Raw genomic sequence first — 21,534 nt, 5'->3', positions numbered from 1 at the left:
GCTAATTCATGAAAGTGACTCACAAGTGAGTGAATTAGTCCGTAGTCCATTAACCTCTTTGGGACCTAAGGTTGATTTTTCTCAGTTTTCCATCCCTTCAATTACAAGACTGATGGCATTGTCACTGTAGCCATGCCATGCAGTATATTGATAATATTAAAAAGAAAAGGCACTTGTGTCTTATGGGATGAATATATTTTGAGATTTTTAACACCAAGGTTCCCATCATGCTTTGGGTGATGTAAACAGTAAGTATACCATTTAGTCAGTTAGGCTACACTGAGCCCTTTTTAAAGCTTTATATTTACATATTGGGGAATCTGAACCATGGAGAGTCTCAATGATGCTGACTCTGCTCCGTAACCACAGAGAGAATTGGATTACTTGCCAAACTGCGGAAAACATCTGCATTTGATGATTACGAGACTTAAGTTAAAAGGAGTGTCACACATTATTTCTAATTGCATTTATGGACGTTTATCCATGATAGATCAAGAATACTCTACTGATACTGAAAAGTAAGTAAATTCAAAGTGGTTTACTGCATTTCAGAAAAGTAGATCCGGATTTGTATGCAGTGTCTGCACCAGATAGTCCATCTTAAAGTTGTAGATCATGATAACACGTGGCTTCTCATTCACATTTATCTTCTCAGTGTTCCCAATGCCTCTGTGATCTGTCTAGACTGCACAGTAATGCATGCTAATGAATCAGGTCTTGGCCACCCTAAACACGGTAAGTATTTAATTCTAATAGTTCCCATGCTAGATAAACCAATTGCCTTTAGAATTACAGTATGATGAATGATAGTGATCCGCAATGGTCTGATTGTAATGAAAGTATCAGTCACACATGCAAAACCTTCTGCAAAAAAATGTCCCAGAAGACATCTAAAACTTTTAAAAAGAACTTTAGAGGCAGACATTTGTATTGTCTAATCAAATTCAGTACTGAACTAAAATAGGATCGGGACTACAAAGATTGCAAAATAGGTTATAATGAGTTCATCTGGAGTGTGTCAGTATATTGTCTGGGGCATTTATTTAGCAAAAAAACTCCCAATCCCCAGTCAACGTTTGATATAAGCTCATCTGCCAAATTAATTGCATTTCACTTTGTTGTGTTTGTCAGCCCCACCAGGAGTTGTTCTGTGCTGCAGTAAAGAAGTTTTGCACAGCACTCTGTTTACCACTGCAGGGCAGTTGACAGCGTGTCTTGTGTCTGTGCACTGATAATAAAAAAGTCTTATAAAGGACAGAGAACATCTGCTTCTCGACACATTTTCAGACTCTTCACTGTTATAAAATTGCTGTTTTGACCATTTGATGTGGAATAGGCTACTATAACAGAAGAGCTTTTCCAATTTTGCAAGATACACAGAATGTAATAGTATAATATGTAAATTTCGCTTGAGGGTATGACATACAGCATGTTTTATTCACAGGCCTTAGTAAGCAGGGTAACTAAAATTAACAGTCTTGGCAGAGTTTACACATTAAGCATAAGTCATTTGAAAGTCTTTTGTTGTTGATAGTTCATCATTATTGTTTTTGTTTGTTTTAGCATACCAGAAGTGCCGCAATAAGGATACTTTTTTATAAATCACAGTGTGGTCTGAGGCCTGAGGCATGATGAAAGGCATAATCTCTTGAGCAAATTTAAATGTCTGAAACTGTTTTACTCAAACAAGTTCTCAACCTTAATGATAAGACAAAAGAGAAAACAAAAGCACAGGAACAGTCTGTCCACTCTGTAAAGGGTTTTATCATTATCTAACTGCTTCCTTGTGCCCTTTAAATCTCACACATACATATATTACCTTGACTCCTCAGCAATGTAGCTTCTATTGTGTATTGTGTTTTTATGTAAATATGCTTTAATGTTTGGGCTACTGTCTGGCTGTGATATAGTGTGTTTTAATAACCTTTTTTTTATTTGCAGATTTCTGACAATACAATATGTTATATTCTATTCTATTCTAAATAAATGCATGCATAAATCATCTCTTATGTAAATAAACAACTGACAAACAGAGAAAGACAGCCAGATTCTTGCATACAAATGAAAACAACACACAAAGGAATTGTGAGTCGATGCGTCAGCTGAGTATCACAACTATGAAATGGCTGCACAATACTGAAGCACACACTAGGTCAGACAAATACTGGAACGCACACCCACACACAAATAAACACTCCAATAGCCAAGTTAACACACACCTACAGTACACACACACACAAACACAAATCAGAAAAGACTGTTTTCCACATTGTTAGCTATATATATTTTTTTATTATTATGCTTTAATGCAAGCAAGCCCATTTGTCACAGTTCAACCTGTACACTTTCGAGTCAGTCTATGTGCAATGATAGGCTTGAATAATGTTCTGACAACACATCCTCAAGACAGCTTGGATCTACTTTTCACATTGAAATAAAAAAATAATAATAAGAAAGACAATGTAGTATGAGTAAGAATTGTAGTGTAGTGTCTGCTCTAGCTCTATCGGACACAAAAACAGATACCAGAAAAATGCAGAACTGGGAACCTTATTAGGGCTATATTAGGGCTAGACCTATAATTTACGTTATATTATTCTCTTTAGATGCTCATTGGTGTTAATCAAATCATTTCAAGAAGATGTTTGTGGGGATGTAAACAGGAAGTATTTGTTGCCATAGAGTCAGTTAGATAGTTAGCTTTGGGCTACAGGTTGAACTTTTTTTAGCCTGTATTTGTCTTCATTTTGGCAAACTAGCACCATTAAAAGTAGACCGAATTATTTTTTAGCCGTTCCTCTTATTAAAAGAATATTTAACACTTAACACATTGGCATGTTTAGTTGCTACTGTTTTACAACAAATGAGACACAGCGGCTCGCTCAAGTGAAGTGGTTCACCTCGGTCATTCAGTTTGAACCTGAAGTGCTCCCACACGGCAGCTGTGGCTTTCGGCTTTGAAACCAATTCCATCTTTGTTTTTATACCCCCAAATCTTAACTAGTGTGTCCTCTAACATGCTCCTCACAGGGCTCTCCTGCTGCACTCTGGACAACGCCAAGGGTCCGCCCACACACAGAGACCTCGCCGCTGACAAGTGACTGACACTACACGTGACGAGGGTTAACTCCTCATTACGCTGAGGAAGTGAGAGGGGTCAGTGGAAACAGATGCACCAGACTGAATCCAGTCTCTTTGATAGAGGGACACCGGAAAAACGGAATAATGGAAAAATGGAAAAATGGAAAGTATCGTGGCAGGAAAAGTTATCCAGCTCATTAAAAGTTATCATGTGATTAATCGATTTGTTGCTTATGGACAGGCATACACACACACAACACACACACACACACACACACACACACACACACACACACACACACACACACACACACACACACAATGTTATATTATTATCATCTAAGCACAGAGAAGCTATTTGCTATCACTGTCCCTCATTCTTTACCCTCTGTCATGTGTCCACACCACCACCACCACAAAAAAAGGAATCACACTTCCATTGTTAATTGTGTTCTAGTAGAGACCAATAGAGACTGATAAAGACAATATATGGTAGTGGTTTGTGATGTTAAATTTTATTTCAGACTTATTTTTAAAACCCCAAATATGTTCCGAGTCAACCTGACCCGAGTGGTACCAGAGGGTCCCGGATGTGAAGACCATACAAGGGTTAAATTGTAATTTCCTCAGTGGGTCTCACTGCTGCAGCTCCAACTGCTGACTGAGACAAATCAGCAGCCACAGTACAATAACTAACTAACTTTCCTTGTCCTTCCTGACCCTTTCACTTTATGCATTATCTTTGCAACCTAACCTTTGTCAATATCAATCGTTTCTTTTACCTTGATCTTCAATGTCCAGATTCTTGATCATCCACTGTACAATATCAGAACCTGAAATGAGAGAAAGCGCATAAATATGAATCACTGATATTATATGCAATATATTCACAGTGTGCTGAAACACCTTTTTGCATATAGCTGCAAATGAGAGGGAAAACAATGACACTTTTAACCCTACCCACCTCCCTTCATGATCACAGTGAATACCAATTCCTCTCACCTTGCACCATGTGGGTGTGTAATAGGCCATCCACGACCAAATTTTATTTTCTGACACCCTCTCCAAGCCAGCTCGCTTTGGCTGTATTCCATTAATATAAATGGCCAGAGACGTACAATGGCATAATGAATCATCCATTGTGTACAGTAACAACATAACTTGTCTGACTCAGTCACAGAAAATACATTGTAGTTTAATTAAATAGGCCAATTCATCACAACGAGCATTTCCATCTCTCACAAGCAGAAACCAAGATGTTGGCCAAACCGGTCAGAATATCGTAAATAGAGAAAAGGAGAAATGCATAAATGTTAGAAGAAGACAAGACAAGAAACCTATATAGGTGTCATTTAAAAAAAAAAATAGAGTAAAGCTCTTAAGATGATGACGTGTTTTTTTTAACTCACTGTTTATTCCACACATTTAGACAGCAACACATAAAATAAACAAGTCAGAGATGCACTAACAAGTAGACCTGTATTAACTTCCAAGTCAGTTATGAAAGTTAGATAGTCCTTTTCCATTATGGTAAGGGTAATTTCTTTCCTTTCCCTGATGTAACCCATTATTACATTATTATCATTTTTCATGTTTAAACAGCAATGTTTTTTATTTAGTGGATGTAATTTTGCAATACATCTTCTCCGTCTGAGAATGCAGCTGAATCATTTTCACATCTCAGTTAAAAAAATAACAGCATCCTCTGCCCCCTGGGCATTCTCAAACCCCACCACAACACGCGACTTTGGCACTTTGGCTAAATATATATTTTCCAAGCTATTATTACTGTCTGTCATGCTGACAGGTGAAGGTATGTTGAGCAGAAGAGAGCCGCAGAAGGCAGAAAAAAGGTGTGAAATGGAGACATGAGGGAATTCATGCAGCGAGACAGTCAGTCCCTATAGCTGTCTCTCTGTCCATCAAACTATCTTTTTGTTCGTCTGTGTTTAGTCTACAATGCACCCCTTTCTTTTTGGCACCCCCATAACCAGATGAGATTTTTCATGGATTATCTTCATTAACACAACCAAATTTCACATTATCAAAGTTGACCTATTTTCTATGAGAGAGCTTAAATGAGATGTAAGGTAATCCTCTAACAAGGCTGTTCTCTGAATTGATTAATATCCTGCCCGTAGATTGGGCTTTGCGTCTGCGCACAGAGTGATAAGGGTCTGCGATAACATCAACAATTTATCATGACAATAATGGCAAATGTTGGATAATTGCTTCACCAAAAAGTAAGAGAACACAGGGCAAAATAACAGCTGAACATATTAAGTAGACATTATATGATCAGGAACATTTAGAATAATAGTAGGCAAGTAGAACCATATAAGCTGAAGACAAAAAAATATGCACGCAAAATAGTAAAATAAGAGAGTTAAAGAGAAAGTAAAATTATCAGGACAATATGTGAGGTGTTAGAAATTAAATACCTGCTCAGAATTAAACATACTGAGAGCAGCAAAGCTTTTTCCAAGCTATGGTTTTGTTTTTCAGTTTAAAGACAAAGGACACCTAACACAAAAAACACACAACAATCTCTGTGACACACTCATATTGTATACACACATATCTCATCACTAAAGGCATATGAACTCCTAAAAATACTGTGTGATTAGAAATGTTTGGACATGTAAGATGAAAAAGTCTCAGTTCATGAGAAAAATAGCCACATTTGCAAGTTATTATTAAAAACCACACGTAGTGTCTCTATCACATAGATACACCACTGTTTCTGTAACATAAATTGCCACTTTTCACAACCTCAAAAATTGAGGCTGCAAAATGTGGTGCAGAGAAAAAAACACACTGCAGCAACCTGGGTTTCATCCCACTGTTGTGCTTACAGCTCGGCCAAGTGCTCCAATGAACACAAATGAAGTGGCAGTGTTCACAGAGGGGAAGCTACAGAGGTACTGTTTCTTCGTTACAGCCTTAAAAACTGCCAAGGGGACTAGTGTTTTGGGAAGGTATCATGTCAGTATACTTTTGCTCCACAATGATACTATCTTAATAGTAATACTAGTTGCATTTTAACAAAAATACATTGGAATGCTTTATAATTATGATATTGTTTTTAGATACAACGATGAAAAAATGATGGAAGATGGAAGATTTGTCTCCACTTCCTGTAGAAAAGTGAAGCCAAAATATTCCGGATACAGACGTGACCATGTTGTAATTTTGCAACCAGATTCTACGCAGTAGAGGTTTGGTGGTAGAGTCACATCATGTCAAATCATGACGTTTCAACACTTTTTTTTTAGCATTAGATAGCTAATTAATAATAACAATAATAATAACAGATCCGTTTTATAGTGCTTTTGTCAGTGCTCAGAGACGCTTTACTGTACACATAAAATAGACAGAAACAAGTTAAACAACAGAATCAGGGAAATAAAACGTTATTTTTCGCCTATACATCTCTACTACATTTATATTTTATAATGTTACATTATATACAGCTAAGAAAAAAGGCTGAAGAGTCAGAGGTTAGGACAGAAGTACAAAGAGGCGTTGCTATGGAGATGATACGATATCTCCTCTCGTCTCACTAGTGTAAACTGGCAGGTTTCAGAACGTTGCAGACCTAAATCGTCTCGTTGCGAATCTTTGGTCGGAACTGGGCTTAAGACGTCGTTGTTTACTTTGAGTAGAGCTGTTTCAGTGGTGGGTTCGGAAGCCAGATTGGAATGTTTTTCACAGGTTAGTAGTGTTTGAGTCGTGTTGAGATGGCTCTTTCCAGTAGTTTTGAGAGGAATGGGAGGTTGGAGATAGGTCTGAAGTTGTTGGGGTCTTCAGATTCAAGGCCAGGTTTTTTGAGGAGGGGGGGGGGGTGGCAGCAAGCTTAAGAGGTGGGGGGACAATGCCAGAGGTAATGGGGGAGTCAGATAAGATGTTGTCCTTGGGTTTGAGGAGTTTATTAATAGTGGAAAACAGAGTGTGTGGTTTTGAGGATCCAGAATGAATGATGCCGGAGTTGTAGACAGAGCGGGCTTCGTTGAGTGCTGAATTGTAGAGGTGAATGTGTTCTTGTAGGCGAGGGTGTACTGTGAGACAGTTTTCTTGTGTAGTTGTCCTAATTGTCTCCGTTGTTTTTTGATATTGTGAAGCTCCGGGGTGAACCAGGGGGTAGAGTGAGTGAAAGTGGCATTTTTGGTTATCAGGCAGTCCAACTGGTTAAGGGAGGTGGACAGTGTGTTGTTATAGATGTTGACAAGGTCCATGAGGGCTGGCTCAACAGTTGAGGCCGGAGAGAGTGTTCGATATGCAGGTGGAGAGAGGTACTGGGCAGATGGACTTAAAGTTCCAGAAAGTTATTGTGCGGTCCTTTTTGGGTTGGGGGATGGGAACGTCAATGACAAGTGTGATGGCCCGGTGGTCAGAGATGAAGAGGTCTATGCTGGAGGCCAGTGGAGAAAACCAGGTCTATGATGTGTCCACAGTTGTGGGTGGTATGTTGGGTGAAGCTAAATCAGTTGAGTTAGGTCCAAAGTTCATAGCAATTTTACAGTCCAGGGAGTCGATGTGGAGGTTTGAATCAGTGCAGTGATGAATTCTGAGAGATCTGATGAGTTGGTTTGGGAGGGGAGGCAGATGATAGAAATTATATGAGACGTAGGGCCGGATAGTTTAAATGACAGGTGTTTAAAGGAAGGAGCAGCAGGAATAGAGAGTTGGCGGGGTTGGAGGTCATCCTGGTAGAAATCAGGCAAAACCCCCTTCTCTGCCCTCGGAAAGTGGGTTGTCCAGACTGAACTGAAATGTGGTCAGACCACAGAGATGGAATACTGTATACAGCTAGCGAAAAATAGCAAAAGTAGCAGCAGAGAAAGCAAACTACTAAAAAGCTTTTCAGCTTTTTTAGAGTGAGAAACAGAAGCGAGAAGCGCGATAAGTGGCTGCCAAGACGTGCCAGCATCCTCTCCAAACCAAACGTATCAGAAAAAATGACATTTGAACAATCCTGCATTGACAGAAACCATATTTTGTAAAAATGTATTTGAGGTGTACTTAGAGGTTGTGTGTCCCTTCTGCTTAAAATGGAGGAGCAGGACTTGTGCACCCAAGCACAACGGAGCGATCAAGATGCTATGGCTTCCCTTTTGGGGAGCTGTCAAGCCATCCTTCTTTATATACTGTCTGTGGTTCCCACAGGCTCAGCCAGTGTAGTTATTTGCTAGCTGTATCCATTGTATAATGACAAAAAGACAGAACAGAGGTCGATCTGAGCTGATGTTGCTTGGCCAGATGTAAAACCATTAATCAATATAACTTCCCACTGTTTTAAACAAAGGCAAACACACACACTATGTAGTAGACTTCTCTGCACGAAAAAGGAAACAAACAACAAAAAACTGCATCAGCTGGCCTTTATATGCCCAAAGCATTCACTAACATGGCTAGAGCTAAAGATAGCTAAATTTATCACTGTCAATATATTGCTGCTCACTACCAACCTTTCAACATCATTCTCTTAGCCACCCATGTCAAAAAAGGGCATTGCTGTTGCTTTGGGACAAAATCATGCATAACGGTGATTTAAAAAAATAAAAAAAACATTATTAGGAACCAGCACTTGTAGGAAAATCTGAGATTGACATTATTGGATTATTAATGCATCAGTAGACTTTTACAAATCCTTAGGCAAATATTTTATCATGATTTTGATACCATAAAAAGCCCTAACTTGTATTATCAGATATATGCTTTTAATTGGATACTGCAGGTTTAATACTGTAAGTTTATATTACAGTAAATAGTGCATGGCAGTAATGGTGGCCTTACTCCTAAGCTCTTAAATGTAGCCTAACTTAAATAATCTCTTATGAAGTATCACTTGAGCATGGATTCGTATGTATTGGGTTGCAGCTTGAAAATGTAATACATAAATCTTGACATTATGGCTTCTGGTGTGAAATGCAAAACCAACAACTCTCTAGATACTTTCAGTGTTTTGTTTGGCCAGAACAGAGAACTAGTCGGGAACTTAGTGAGTGGGAAGTGGAGGAGAGGAAGAGGAGAGGAGCACTACAGAGAGATAAAAGCCTTACCTGAAAATACACTGGGGATCTTGGTTAGAAAACTTTTCACCGTTCGGATGGGGATGCCATTTTTCTCCTCTTGCATGCGTGCTATTACTTCCTCCATCTGGACAACACAGGGACAGTGGGGGAGAAGATGAGGGAGAGAGAATGAGGGAGAGAGTTTTAATTAACTTGCATTAGTAAGTGGAGGTTATGTTTAAGCAAGACAGAAAGAGGACGGATACAAACAAGTTCCTGTGTGTTTCAAGCATGACTCTGGAGAGTGAGATGGCAAAGTTGCTAGCTAACAATCACTGCTGTCAGATTTCTAGCTCTCCTTTGACAAGTCTCTCTGATTTGTGTCATTTGTCAAGTTAAACATCAAGCAAGCGGCACTTATTGGATTCTGCAACAGCTATTGAATTTTGGAAAGTCTAGCAATGAAGTTTTTTTTGTCGTGTTCCATACCAGTATATTTGCGTCCCAAAACGGCTACATTTCCTAACTTTTTAGTATTGACTGAGTTGCAAATCTAAACCAAAAGCTGCGCAGAGGAATTACATGCATTGGCGAATAAGCACACACAAAAACATTTTCCCACACCACTGAGACGGAAATGTACTGGGATTTGTCTCAAGGGCCTGGCAAGGCAACTCAAGGCAGCAATATTTCCAAGAACACACAGAAGGGAGCAAAGCAGAAAGTAATGCATGTGCCCTGATACGTCAGTCGATTGGAGGCCAAGAGCTCTACCCAAACTCCCCCTCGATCTAAAAATATACACATGGAAAATGTACACAGAGTTCAACAGCCTGGCAAAACACTAGTGGTACACAAACAGGCACACGTTAACAAACTGTGTTACTTCATATCCATCCACCTGTACAGGATTATTGTATTAGGAGGTATTCATTAGGGATGGTATATTTCCTGCTTTTTTCAGAATCAGTGATTCTGTCAAGGTTTGCCCATTTACAGACAAATACCACAACTGGGTGATTGATTATTACTGAAAAGGCATGAGATCTGTTTAATTCCGTCAAGTGGGATTTTTGAATCTTTGGATCAATCCAGTGTTTCTTTCAATAAGATCTTGTCAATTTAAACATCAAAGTAAAGAGAAGCAACAGTAGGTGGAAATGGGTTTTCAGGAGGAGTCCAGTGCAGAAAGTATAAAAGCCATGATGTTAAAAAAAAATAGAAAAAAGTATGGTTTACATTTCCAGGTAAAAAAGACTGATTTTTGGCTTTTTTTCCTCAAAGTGGCTTACGGGACAAATTGCCAATATTCATTTTGAAAATGCTGATGGAAATCAAAGCATCTTAGAATTCCATCAGATTCAAAGGGGGAAAAAACTATAACATCCGTCACTTAACATCAAACAAATTCGCCATTTCTGAAAAAATATGCAAAAAATAAGACAACATAAAATGAACCCAAGATAGATCCCTGAGGAACACTGTATGACAGGGGGTTGAGGAGATCCAAAAAAACACAACAACTAAACCCTCTTTTAAAGAGAACAGTAAAAGCAGAACCAATGAAGAACCAAATCCTTTATTGCAAATACACTTTCAGTCCTCTCCTTAACATTTCAAAAGCTGAGCACAGATCAAGACAGGATAAAATGTTATATCATGGCAATAAAAGCTAAAATGATAATTGTTGTCTATTTTCAAATATAATGTGGTACAGTAGTTGTTTATTTAGCATTAGAGATACAGATTTGTGATTTTTAAGAATAATTCTAAATGAACTCTGAGAAGATAAAGATAAGCTAAATAAACATGTCCAGTATCAGTCAATTTTTGAGCCTTTAAATAAAAAGTAGAGCTAAATGGTACTGTATATTCAATTTATGAACATTTAAATAAAAAGCAAACATTGTTTTCTTCATTATATGTTATGTATAAAAGGTTTTCATATCAATGCATATTGGAAAACATACACCAATACTGAGCTTGTTATGTTTGTGATAGGCCGATATCTGTAAATTACCTGTTGGACATAGCTGTGTTTTGTGATGTTGTGTATTGGTGTTTGAAATGTTTGGTTTTTTTTGGTTTACAATGTTTCCTCTTTCCTGTTTGCATGGAACTTATAACCTATTGTAATGTAGTGTGTAGTATATGTGTAGTGATGATAGATAAAATCATCCCAGTTAGGGATTGAAACCTAATTTACAATGATAGAGCTCAGGCAAATACTGTAACTAGGGAGCTGCCGGAGAACAAATGAAGACCCAGCAAGACTGGGAAAGAAATGAAAAGAAAGAAAATATCAAAAAGTGCATTTTACCATTATTTCAGTTTGTTCTGTTTATCTCTTTCTTCTACAGATGTACAACACGAGGCAGGTCAGTAGATCTGCCTCTACAAAATGTTTCTTCGGAAGTTCACCAGTGTGAATTAGGTGGGTGCTTGCAGCACTACAATTAATGAACTGAAGACAACTTACTTATTTCTCAAACAAATATCAAGATCTTAGTGCAAAAATAAATTCTAACTGCTTCTGGCTATCCCTGAATCCTTGAATTTTTGCTTCTATTATGTTGGTTATTTGTTGGATTTTTCTTATTCCTATGTCACACCAATGTTACACCAAAGTCCAGCAGGAGTCTTAATCACCCACAATGCACTGCAGCCACAAATATAGGTTTCATGTTCAATAAAGGACACTGCTGCAATCATAGACTACTACTTATAATAGTCATTCCGAAAAAATGTAAGAAGTCACTGATTGAATTGATGGGCTACAAGGCAGGTTAAAGGAAAAAGGTGAATCTCAAAGAAACTATTTGATCACAACACAATGGAAGTTCAGAAAATGCTGACATCTAACAGTTTAAGTGTCAAAGGGTGACAATTTTCTTTGGTGTTAGAGGAGAAGGTGTAATTCTAAAAATAAAGACTGATTTCATGGAGAAAGTCTACCGTGCTAAAATCAAACAAACAACAATTCCTGTATAAATACATGATTATATAAGTCAGGTTTGCAAAGCTTGCAGCACCTAAAACTGCTGCACAGAAAACCAAAAATGAATAGCATTAATGTGCCCTCCCTTCATGTGTCGCATGCATCATTCCTTTTGTTGTTCTTAAACGTCTCTCTAAATGAATCCTAAATGTGTTCACTTCATCCCATGTTGAATAAGCGTGCCTTATATCACCAACCTTCCCTCTGTATCCATGCCTTACTCTCTTTCTCTGAGAGTTAGCTGGCACTGTGAGACCAGACACAGAGCATACAAGGACAACAGCACCAGTGATCAATACTTCACACACTCGCTTCTCTGCAAACCCTCTCCGCCTACACATGGTAAAATGCCACCAGCGTGAATATTCAGCATCTAAAGCTCTTGAAGTCGGGATGCTCTCCGGCTTCATGTTGTGAGGAAGAGAGGAAAGTCGTTTACCTCCAGAGAGAGGGAGTAAGCGCAAGAGTCTCTCTTTCTCTTTCCGTCCCCCACCCATCCACCCACCCAGAGCTGTCTGACTGCGTCTCTGCAGCCTCTTAACAGATAAGAGTGAGTGTTTTGGCTGCACGGTGTGAATCATTGAATAATGATGGCACAGGACTCAGTACATATGAAGTGACTAACAAAAGCTGCAGATATAAGCACATACTGAGCTTCTGCACACGGCCCCAAGCACTTCAAAGACTATCACTGAGAGCACTCAGGGTGCAATCAGAATGTTCTGAAGCACCATTTGGAAAAAAAAAAACATTTCAAGCTGGGTTTGTAAATCAATGCTGGCCCGTTAGATTTCTTTTTAGCTGTTGTTAAGTGCACCATGAGTCCCTTATTTGATGGGCTGTTTCTAAGAAAAGCAAGCTGATAAAAGGATCAGTTATTAGAAAGATTCTATCTTGAGCACATCAGAAAGATGGGAGGAAATGTCAGCAATTTTATTGTGTCCTAAGATAACTCATTTGGAAATGACCTTTATCAGTTACCTGGGTAAGAAATAAGGAGGCTGGAAAAAGGTTGTTTTTCTGCCTTGTTAATGATAGTGTAAGGCTGAAATGTTGAGTAAACTGTAGTTACATCTGTTTCTCACAGTTGTAAAGTACTAGTGCAGTTCCTGTTCAAAACATGCCTGTTCAGAACAGGAAGATTGCTTGGCCTCTCATGTTGATGCTTGCAGCTTTCTTCGACAACTGCTCATTCAAACATTCTCACACTCGACACTGCGTTTTCTTGGGTCCTGAGCCACACACCTGAATTGACATAGTTGCGTACCCTAGCAATGCTATAGTATACGCATTATTTGCTAACAGCTAGTTATTTGAGACCAAACTATTTTCGGGAACAAAGGTTTTCATTCCCAAAGGTACATTGCTTATGCTTGAAATGTTTGAGTTTGCTGCAATCTAACATCTCCGGAATCTCCATTCTCTAATTCTTCATCTGTTAATACGTTTAGTTTAGGCAAGGTGGGCGCCCGGGTAGAGCGTGCAGGAGGGAGGACATGACACGGATTACACCATACAGACGGAGCTGGTTCGTTATTTGGTCATAAACAACCTCCGTTGCCATTCCTTAAATTTGTCTGATGATTTTGATCCTTACCCACTGAAGTTCCTGAATCTCGTTGTCTGTATTCACACATGGGTTCACTCGGAGATTAAATGCTCTTTGTACTAGAGAGCTGGGAGGGTAAACTCCATTTGATGCCCCGTCTGACTGACCCACTGGGAAATTTCTTGGCACCTTTGTGCGCTAACTGCGGCAGGTTAATAGATCGCTTGAAGATACTTTCCTTAACAAATTATGCTATCTCTCTCTAGTGTTGACCTAGATTTAAGTGACAGAAAGAAATCTTCGGTACACAATGCGCTCAAACTTATTTTTCAAACAGATGTAATTAGATCATAATTACCTACATACGCTTTAAATCCCCTAAGACAGATGGGTCTTTATTAGATACTCAGGGGCCCATACTCTAGATTTTTAATGAAGAAAAGACCTAATGCCCCCTAAAAAAATGTTACTTGGAATCACGCATCAGGTTAGATGACATACTGTAAAGTGAACTGATCCTCAATTATATTTTCTAAAAGAGATCTGCTCTGTCTTAGCACACTCTTATCAAATGCGGCATGCGTTCATTCCTGTTTCTGTCTGCCTGTGCAGATGTAAAACCTGACTGTGCTGCTGAGGAAATTAAAAGCTCTCCTTTTCTTCTTCTACTCAACCCCCCCTCGCTTCTTCCTCTTCCCCCCTCTCTCTTGGTCTCATTGCCTGTGCTACGATGGGTGAATGTTACTGCATCAGACATACTGGGGAGAATAGTATTACCTTGACAGTGTTATCAGTGTGTCTACATGGGGAGACCAGATATTCCTCCCAACTCTGCATGAACACAAATATGCACCCACATCACAACCACATTCACACAGCTGAGATATTCCCATCATCACTCGACACAAAGAACACACAGTGATATCAGTCACATTGCAAGTAGAGTATATATAGTCTGAGACACACACACACACACACACACACACACACACACACACACACACACACACACACAAACATATATTATGAAAGCTTAAGAACTCAGACTGCAGGGATGATGATATTTTAAAAAGCGCAGCATCAAAAAAGGTGAGCAACCCAGCTCAAGTCTGGCTGCCTAAGGCGTTGCGAGAGCAGCTTGAATAGAACCTGTGGCTATAAAGCATGACAGCTTGACTAGATAAACCAGTCTTTGCAGTTGCTTGATCTCATTTCCTTCTGAACCGCAGTGCTCGGCTTCATGAATGAGGCAGAACCTTTGGTGGAGGCTGAGAGGCAATATTTTCCATTTCGTTTGCCCTCAAAAACCAGCAGTGGTTTACCAAAATGTACCACATGCATACCAGATTCAAGGTCAGTCACTCTTAATAGGATCAATACAATGATAACAAAAACACTCAAAGGTTTACATTACAGCTGCATTAAACAAACACACACAAACGAGTTACATATCTCTTCTAGACAGGCTGGTGCATTTGCATACGGTGCAAATCCCAAAACACAATGTTAAGGGTAGGACACAATACAGCCAAAGCATACTGTCAAATAATTTCTCAAGGACGTCCAGTGCAGTTTTTGGATGGTTAATTATTATGCCTGGTATTAGGTGGCCTGTCTGTCTAGCCTTACCTTATCTGCAGACTTAATAATAGTAATGGAATACATGGAAAGGCATGATGGGGATCATAAGCAGGATCACAAAATTACGTTACTTAAATATTGTGATACTTGAATTTGGTTAGTCACGTTACATATAATTGTATATGAACTTACCAACCCTGCTTATATTTGTATATAATGACATCGTAAAGTTATGCTGTTCCTCCCCAGTGGTGCCCTAGATTAAGGTGAGGAGGAGAAATCTCAACACTTGATGACCTCAAACAAACAAACTATTTCAAGCAGCCATGATTAGATTATGACTTCTTATCTAAACTCTTATCTTTAAAAAAACAAACACAAACAAGTAAAGGGAACTGTAGAAGTCAACTGCTCATTTACTACCGAACAAACAGGGGATATGCTGACCAAAGGTATTTACACTGTAATGGCCTTTGTTAGACAAGAGCACTTTGCAAAGGCATGACAGAGCTTTTATATTCACCACAAAGCTTTTTTTAATCAACCCCATAAGTACAGCAGTAACAAAACATATCCAGTAAAGTCAAGCCTTTGAATAATAGAACACAAAGTGAAAACCCTCACATTCATTTTAATTATTGAAGTGAAATAAATCTATACATACAGTATCACTGCAGGATTTCAGACAAATCAGTAATATTGCTGAAGCATAACATTTTAATAACTGCTGACTTAAACACTCCTCAATCACTTCCAAAGCAATCCCAAGTAAGAGACTTTAGCTATAGTCTGGGCAGTCAGATAGTTTAAGGTTGTGTGTGTTGTGCTGAGTCCGTTTACTGCTGTTTAATAACTTCATCACTGTGTTTACAGCTGTTTCTGTGTGCCACAGTTACATTAATTGCATTTCTCACGCCGATGAGACTGATCCTTGTGTTTGTTTTGGCCATCGCACAAAACCCAAGCAATGCATCTTACTGGCTGAAAGACTAGCCACACAACTGTCAATCAAGAGTTCTCTCTCTCTCTCTCTCTCTCTCTCTCTCTCTCTCTCTCTCTCTCTCTCTCTCTCTTCTCTCTCTCTCACTCTCACTCTCTTTTCTCCATACTTTCTTTGAATGTGATATAGAAGTCTCAGATAACGCAATAGACATATTAGCTGAACCAACATCAACAAAATGTTGTTACATTGCCAGCTAAATACAAACAAAGTTAGCCAGGCGCTTCAGCCTGAACCTGAGCAGCACTGCGCCACTTGGGCATTCAAAATAAAATTACCTTGCAGAAAGGTGTGGGAAGTTATTGAGCTCATGCTGACAAGGTTGTTGAATAGATGCCATGAATCCTAAGTCCGAGTTACCACAGCAACACCATGCGCGACCACTATCACAAGGACATCTTTGGCAGCTCGCCATTGCCCATTCATAAGAGAGAAAGAAAGAAAGGTGGTTGTCCGTGTAGCATGAGGGGGTTAGAGGGTGTACAGGATGGAGAGAAAGTGATAGAAAGATACTGTCTATAGGGGCTAGAGCCGATCACAACTGACAGTGGGAGAAAGGCGGGGTATAACTTGGACAGGTTGCCAGTCAATTACAGGGCTGACACATAGAAATAGACAACCATTCACGCTCGCATTCACACGTACAGGTAATTTTGAGTCAACAATTAACCTAACCTGTGTGAGGAAGCAGGAGAAAACACACAAAAACACAGAGAGACTCTCTTGCTGTGAGGTGGCAGTGCACACTGCATCTACCTTGAACCATTAACAGATCCTTAAAGTGGCCGTTTGATTTTCTGTCGATGGACCAACTGATTAATAGACTAATTGTTTCAGTGCTATTTATCAACAGCAGGCCAGAGGGACTAGAATATATTAACTCTTCGAAAGCTTTGAGGGTTTTTTGCTTGATGTTTGCCTCACTCATCTCTAAATAACCCATCCTGATTTATAATCCATCCTATTTTTAAACAGCTTTCTCTGCCCCCGTTTTGAATTTTTTTTTTTTCATACTTATGGCTGCATATTTAGCATTTTCATTGTCTCCTTCGCCTTTTTCTCTATTTATCCACCCCTTCAGTTCCCAAAGGTATGGTGATGCTCTTGGATGGAGAAAGAGAACGGACAACAGTCTGTGTCACAGCAGGCCAAGATCGTAGAACATGAGGAACAGATGCCCAGGTGACAACACTGCCTGGAGTAAAGGCAATTAATCTATCCAAACTAACGATTTATTTCTACTCGCTGTGAGACAGATTGTGCAAACCAGTAATCAGCCATTTAACAACATCCGCAGTTAGGTGCCTTCACTCTTGCTTTCGGTTGCATTCATCAATACACTGTCACAATCAAAGTCCATTGAGCCATCAGTCAAATGGAGCATCTTTTTCTTGGAATGCCGCTTCACTGTTTCACACTTGAGAATGTTTTCTACTTGTTCCCTCTGTCATCTTTATTCTTCATTATATCTCATTTGTAATAACACCGCATCCTAGAAGGTACAGTATAAGTAAATCTGAGGATGCTTCTCTGCCAATAGCAACCTTTTTTTCCCATGGCTTTATCTTTCCAGCAAACTGCAAAGATCTCTGAATTTTTTAGATGCTCATTATTCCTTCTCAATGCCTCCTCTCCTCACACCTAATATCAATTGGCGGTGTACTCCCCTTATTTCCATAATGGAGGACTGTGATAAAAAAACAAAACCTGATGCCATTGTTAAACACTCTTCCTCACAGCAAAAGCAATATTTTCATAAGCAAGCTCAAATGGGCAGTGCTGCACAGATGGCTTTCTTACTACAGACTTTGGTTTATTTGGATGATTAAAAAATGGATGTTGTCAACCATGATGCATCCCCAAATTTGAAATGCTCCTTGAGGTGTGTCTGACTCTGAGAGCCTTTTAATGGCTTGATCTAATTCGGTCTGATTTGCTAATGGATGAAAGTGAGACTGATGCGTGCAGGAAATTGAGAAGATCTTTAATTCCCCATGTGATATTATTGTCTTAAGGTTACCTGATTGGCATGTTGTTGTGTTGTTTTCTTTATGTTTCAACATAGCCTTTTTTGTTCTGAGCTGAAAGGACAATAGTGTGAGTTATGCATTCAAATTTAACCAAATTAAACCTACATAAATCAAACAGAATTATGGATCGCGCAATACTGATAAGGATGCCCTGTCCAAGATGCACTGTGTGTAGTTGTCAAATTGATTTTATTAAGTACTTGATCCATTATTTTTACATCAATGTTTAATTCCTAACAGTGTTCTTTTTCCCTGCCTTTGCTGGAGCATTGCAGCATCTTCACGTGTTACCACCATCTGTATATCAGTGGAAAAGTGTGAAACCATTGGTTGAACTGTTCATTGCGACACTAAAACTAACAATCCCAAAACCACTAAACTTTTCCGTCAAGCTCTCTTTCAGCCGTTTTTTGTGAGTAATAATAATAATAATTCATTTATTTTGTATAGCGCTTTTCAGAGACCCAAAGTCGCTTACAGAGTAGGACAGGTAATACATAGACGATAAACAACAGAAGACAAGGATGACAAGGATGACAGGGAAACAAGGCGAAGGGGGCATGGGGTAATGGTGATACAGATAAACAGGCAGAAACAGGTACAACAATAGAGGTGGGGGGATGGATTGAAGAGCAGTGGGGGGGGGGGGGTCAGGGGAAGGGGCTAAATGGGTGAGGAGAGCGGAAGGAGGGTTGGGGGGGGGGTCAGGGGGAGAGGCCAGGAGTGAATGTAGTTATGGGTAGGGGAGGTTGTAGGCTTGTGAGAAAAGGAAGGTTTTTAGACGGGATTTAAATGTTGTGAGTGATGGAGAGTCGCGGATGGGCTGGGGGAGAGAGTTCCACAGTCGGGGTGCAGTTCTAGAGAAGGCTCTGTGTCCGAAGGTTTTGAGTTTGGAAGGTGGCATGGTCAGAGTTAGGGAGGAGGAGGATCGGAGGGCTGGGGAGGGGCGGTGGGGGGTAAGGAGGTCAGAGAGGTAGGGTGGGGTCAGATAGTGGAGAGCTTTGAAGGTTAGGAGGAGTATTTTGTAGTCGATGCGTTGTTTGATCGGGAGCCAGTGGAGGGTGTAGAGAATGGGGGTGATGTGTTCACGGGAGCGGGTGTGAGTGAGGAGGCGAGCAGCAGAGTTCTGGACCATTTGGAGTCTATGGAGGGAATGGGAGGTGATGCCAGTGAGGAGGGAATTGCAGTAGTCAAGACGTGAGGAGATGAAGGCGTGGATGAGGGATTCAGCGGCAGGGGGGGAGAGGCAGTGTCTGATTTTGGCGATGCGGCGGAGGTGGAAGTAGGAGGTCTTGACAATGGAGCGGACGTGGGGATCAAAGGAGAGCGTGGGGTCCAGGATAACACCAAGGTTGCTTGCAAGGGGAGAGGGAGAAATGATTGAGCTGTCAATGGTAAGTGAGATGGGTCCGGTTTTGTTTAAAGTGGATTTGGTGCCAATGAGGAGGAGTTCTGTTTTGTCACTGTTGAGTTTGAGGAAGTTCTGGAACAGCCATGTTTTTATTGCAGAAATGCAGGTTTCAATGTGGTTGAGTGGAAGATTTTGGGTGGGTTTGGTGCGGATGTAGATCTGGGTGTCGTCAGCATAGCAGCGGGAAATCGAGGTTGAGTGAGCGGATGAGGTGACCAAGGGGGAATAGGTAGCAGATGAAGAGAAGGGGGCCAAGGACTGAGCCCTGAGGGACCCCCTGCGAAACAGGAGAGAGGGTGGATGTGTGGCCGGAGAGGGAGACGAACTGTTGCCTGTCGGTGAGGTAGGAGGTGAGCCAGTCAACCGAGTACAACCGATTGCAACACTATAAATGTGTTCAAGAAATCAATGTCTTGTGTGCATGGTTTTCCCAATTTGTATGATTTACTGCATCGTATGGCAGTCTGCTAACACTTGTGTCTTTAGAAGTTGTTGGTACTGGAGCAAGCTAGAGAAAATGTCAGAGTGAGTCATTTAGCGCATACAGACACCTTTAGTCTCAGAACTCATCTTTCCTACTGTTATCCTGCAGTCCATTGTTTAAGATTAAACTACTAATAAAACATTGAGTCAATGTTCTATTTATTGTTTACACACTAGACTACATCTCTTATGCTCAGTTTTTGCTACAATATTTCAGCCAAGACCTTCCAGAGTTTATAGGTCACTCCATAAACACATATTAAGGCGTATTGCTGAAGACATATAGTGAGCTACTGTGCATGAGTTATTTCTTGCATCTAATTTATTCAGAAACTAATTTCAGTGGATTGATGTATTTTTCTAGGTTGAAAAGAAGGTTGAAAGAACAATCACAGCCCCCCCGAGTGGTGCCTTTGTCTAAGCAGGTGTAGAATAGGTTCATATTGATCTCTGGGTAAAAGAGAGAAGTGTAGGTCATCTGTTGTTCATTTTTATTGTCTGTCTCAAGATCATTAATACACAGACACTGAACAGAGTTCAAAACTAGGGGATTTTGAGAAACTAATAATTAGCAGTATTTGACTATTCTCTCTTCAAAGTTTTCTTTCAAGGAAACTAATCTAGGTATTTTTCTGGATAATAATCCAGCTCCCTTTACACCTTCAACATCATTAAAAGCCTTTCATAATATACTAAGTGGTTGATAGCGCATAATCATCTCCATCATTTCCTTGCTGGAGGACTTATAATCGAAACTCATTGGTAGAGCATTCCTGTGCACAGCAGCAGAAGCAGCAGTTGCAGTATTGTCATCTGGTTTGATGGACAGATGGTAATATCAGTATTTTATTTTGAAAGCTTTCCAGATGGTTGGTTGCCAACAGATACTTGCATAATTCCCTTCTTCACAGGATTTTCATCAACTCCTACAGCTTTTTAGAGAACACAGCCTCCTTCCTGCTTACGTCCCTAGAGAGGCATCGTCCCTGGCGTAAGGCTGCAGAAGGATGTTCAATATTTCCCCTGACTCCTCCACATCAACCTCCCAAGGGGCAACCCTCTACTAGAGAGAAAGAGACAAGCATTGAATCATGGATGAGAGGTAGTCAGTCAGCTATGCCTTCTGCTCCCTGGAAAAAAAAAAAAACACCGGCATTTATCCTCGCTTGACATTGCTGCGGTTAATGCAGTTTGGGTTCCAAATGTGCCAGCAAGTTGATTTCTGCCATCTCATGCTTTATAAAAACATAGCACATTTTAGAGTATCATACAATTCCTATAGTCTTATGTTTCATGAAAATTAAAGCTCTATGTTATGACTTTTTGATCGAAAAAAAACTTTTTTTTTTTTACCATTATAGTAGTTCACTCAGGAACTGGACTGTGA

The 21,534-nt window shown here is 39.9% G+C and overlaps 1 protein-coding gene across 1 annotated transcript in view; it reads right to left on the bottom strand.

The window, feature by feature from the left end:
* The window catches only part of rgs7a (regulator of G protein signaling 7a), a 46,447-nt gene that overhangs the window by 12,663 nt on the left and 12,250 nt on the right, over nucleotides 1-21,534 (bottom strand). The window contains exons 2-3 of the mRNA XM_083923121.1: nucleotides 9,144-9,240; nucleotides 3,864-3,914 (exon numbers count right to left, since the gene is read on the bottom strand). Coding sequence (XP_083779247.1) covers nucleotides 3,864-3,914; nucleotides 9,144-9,240 — 148 coding nt within the window. The remainder of the gene's footprint in view (nucleotides 1-3,863; nucleotides 3,915-9,143; nucleotides 9,241-21,534) is intronic.

This window comes from Echiichthys vipera, assembly GCF_963691815.1.
Source record: "Echiichthys vipera genome assembly, chromosome: 11".
NCBI classification, from domain to species: Eukaryota; Metazoa; Chordata; class Actinopteri; order Perciformes; family Trachinidae; genus Echiichthys; species Echiichthys vipera.
This window is presented reverse-complemented; position numbering and strand designations above follow the sequence as displayed.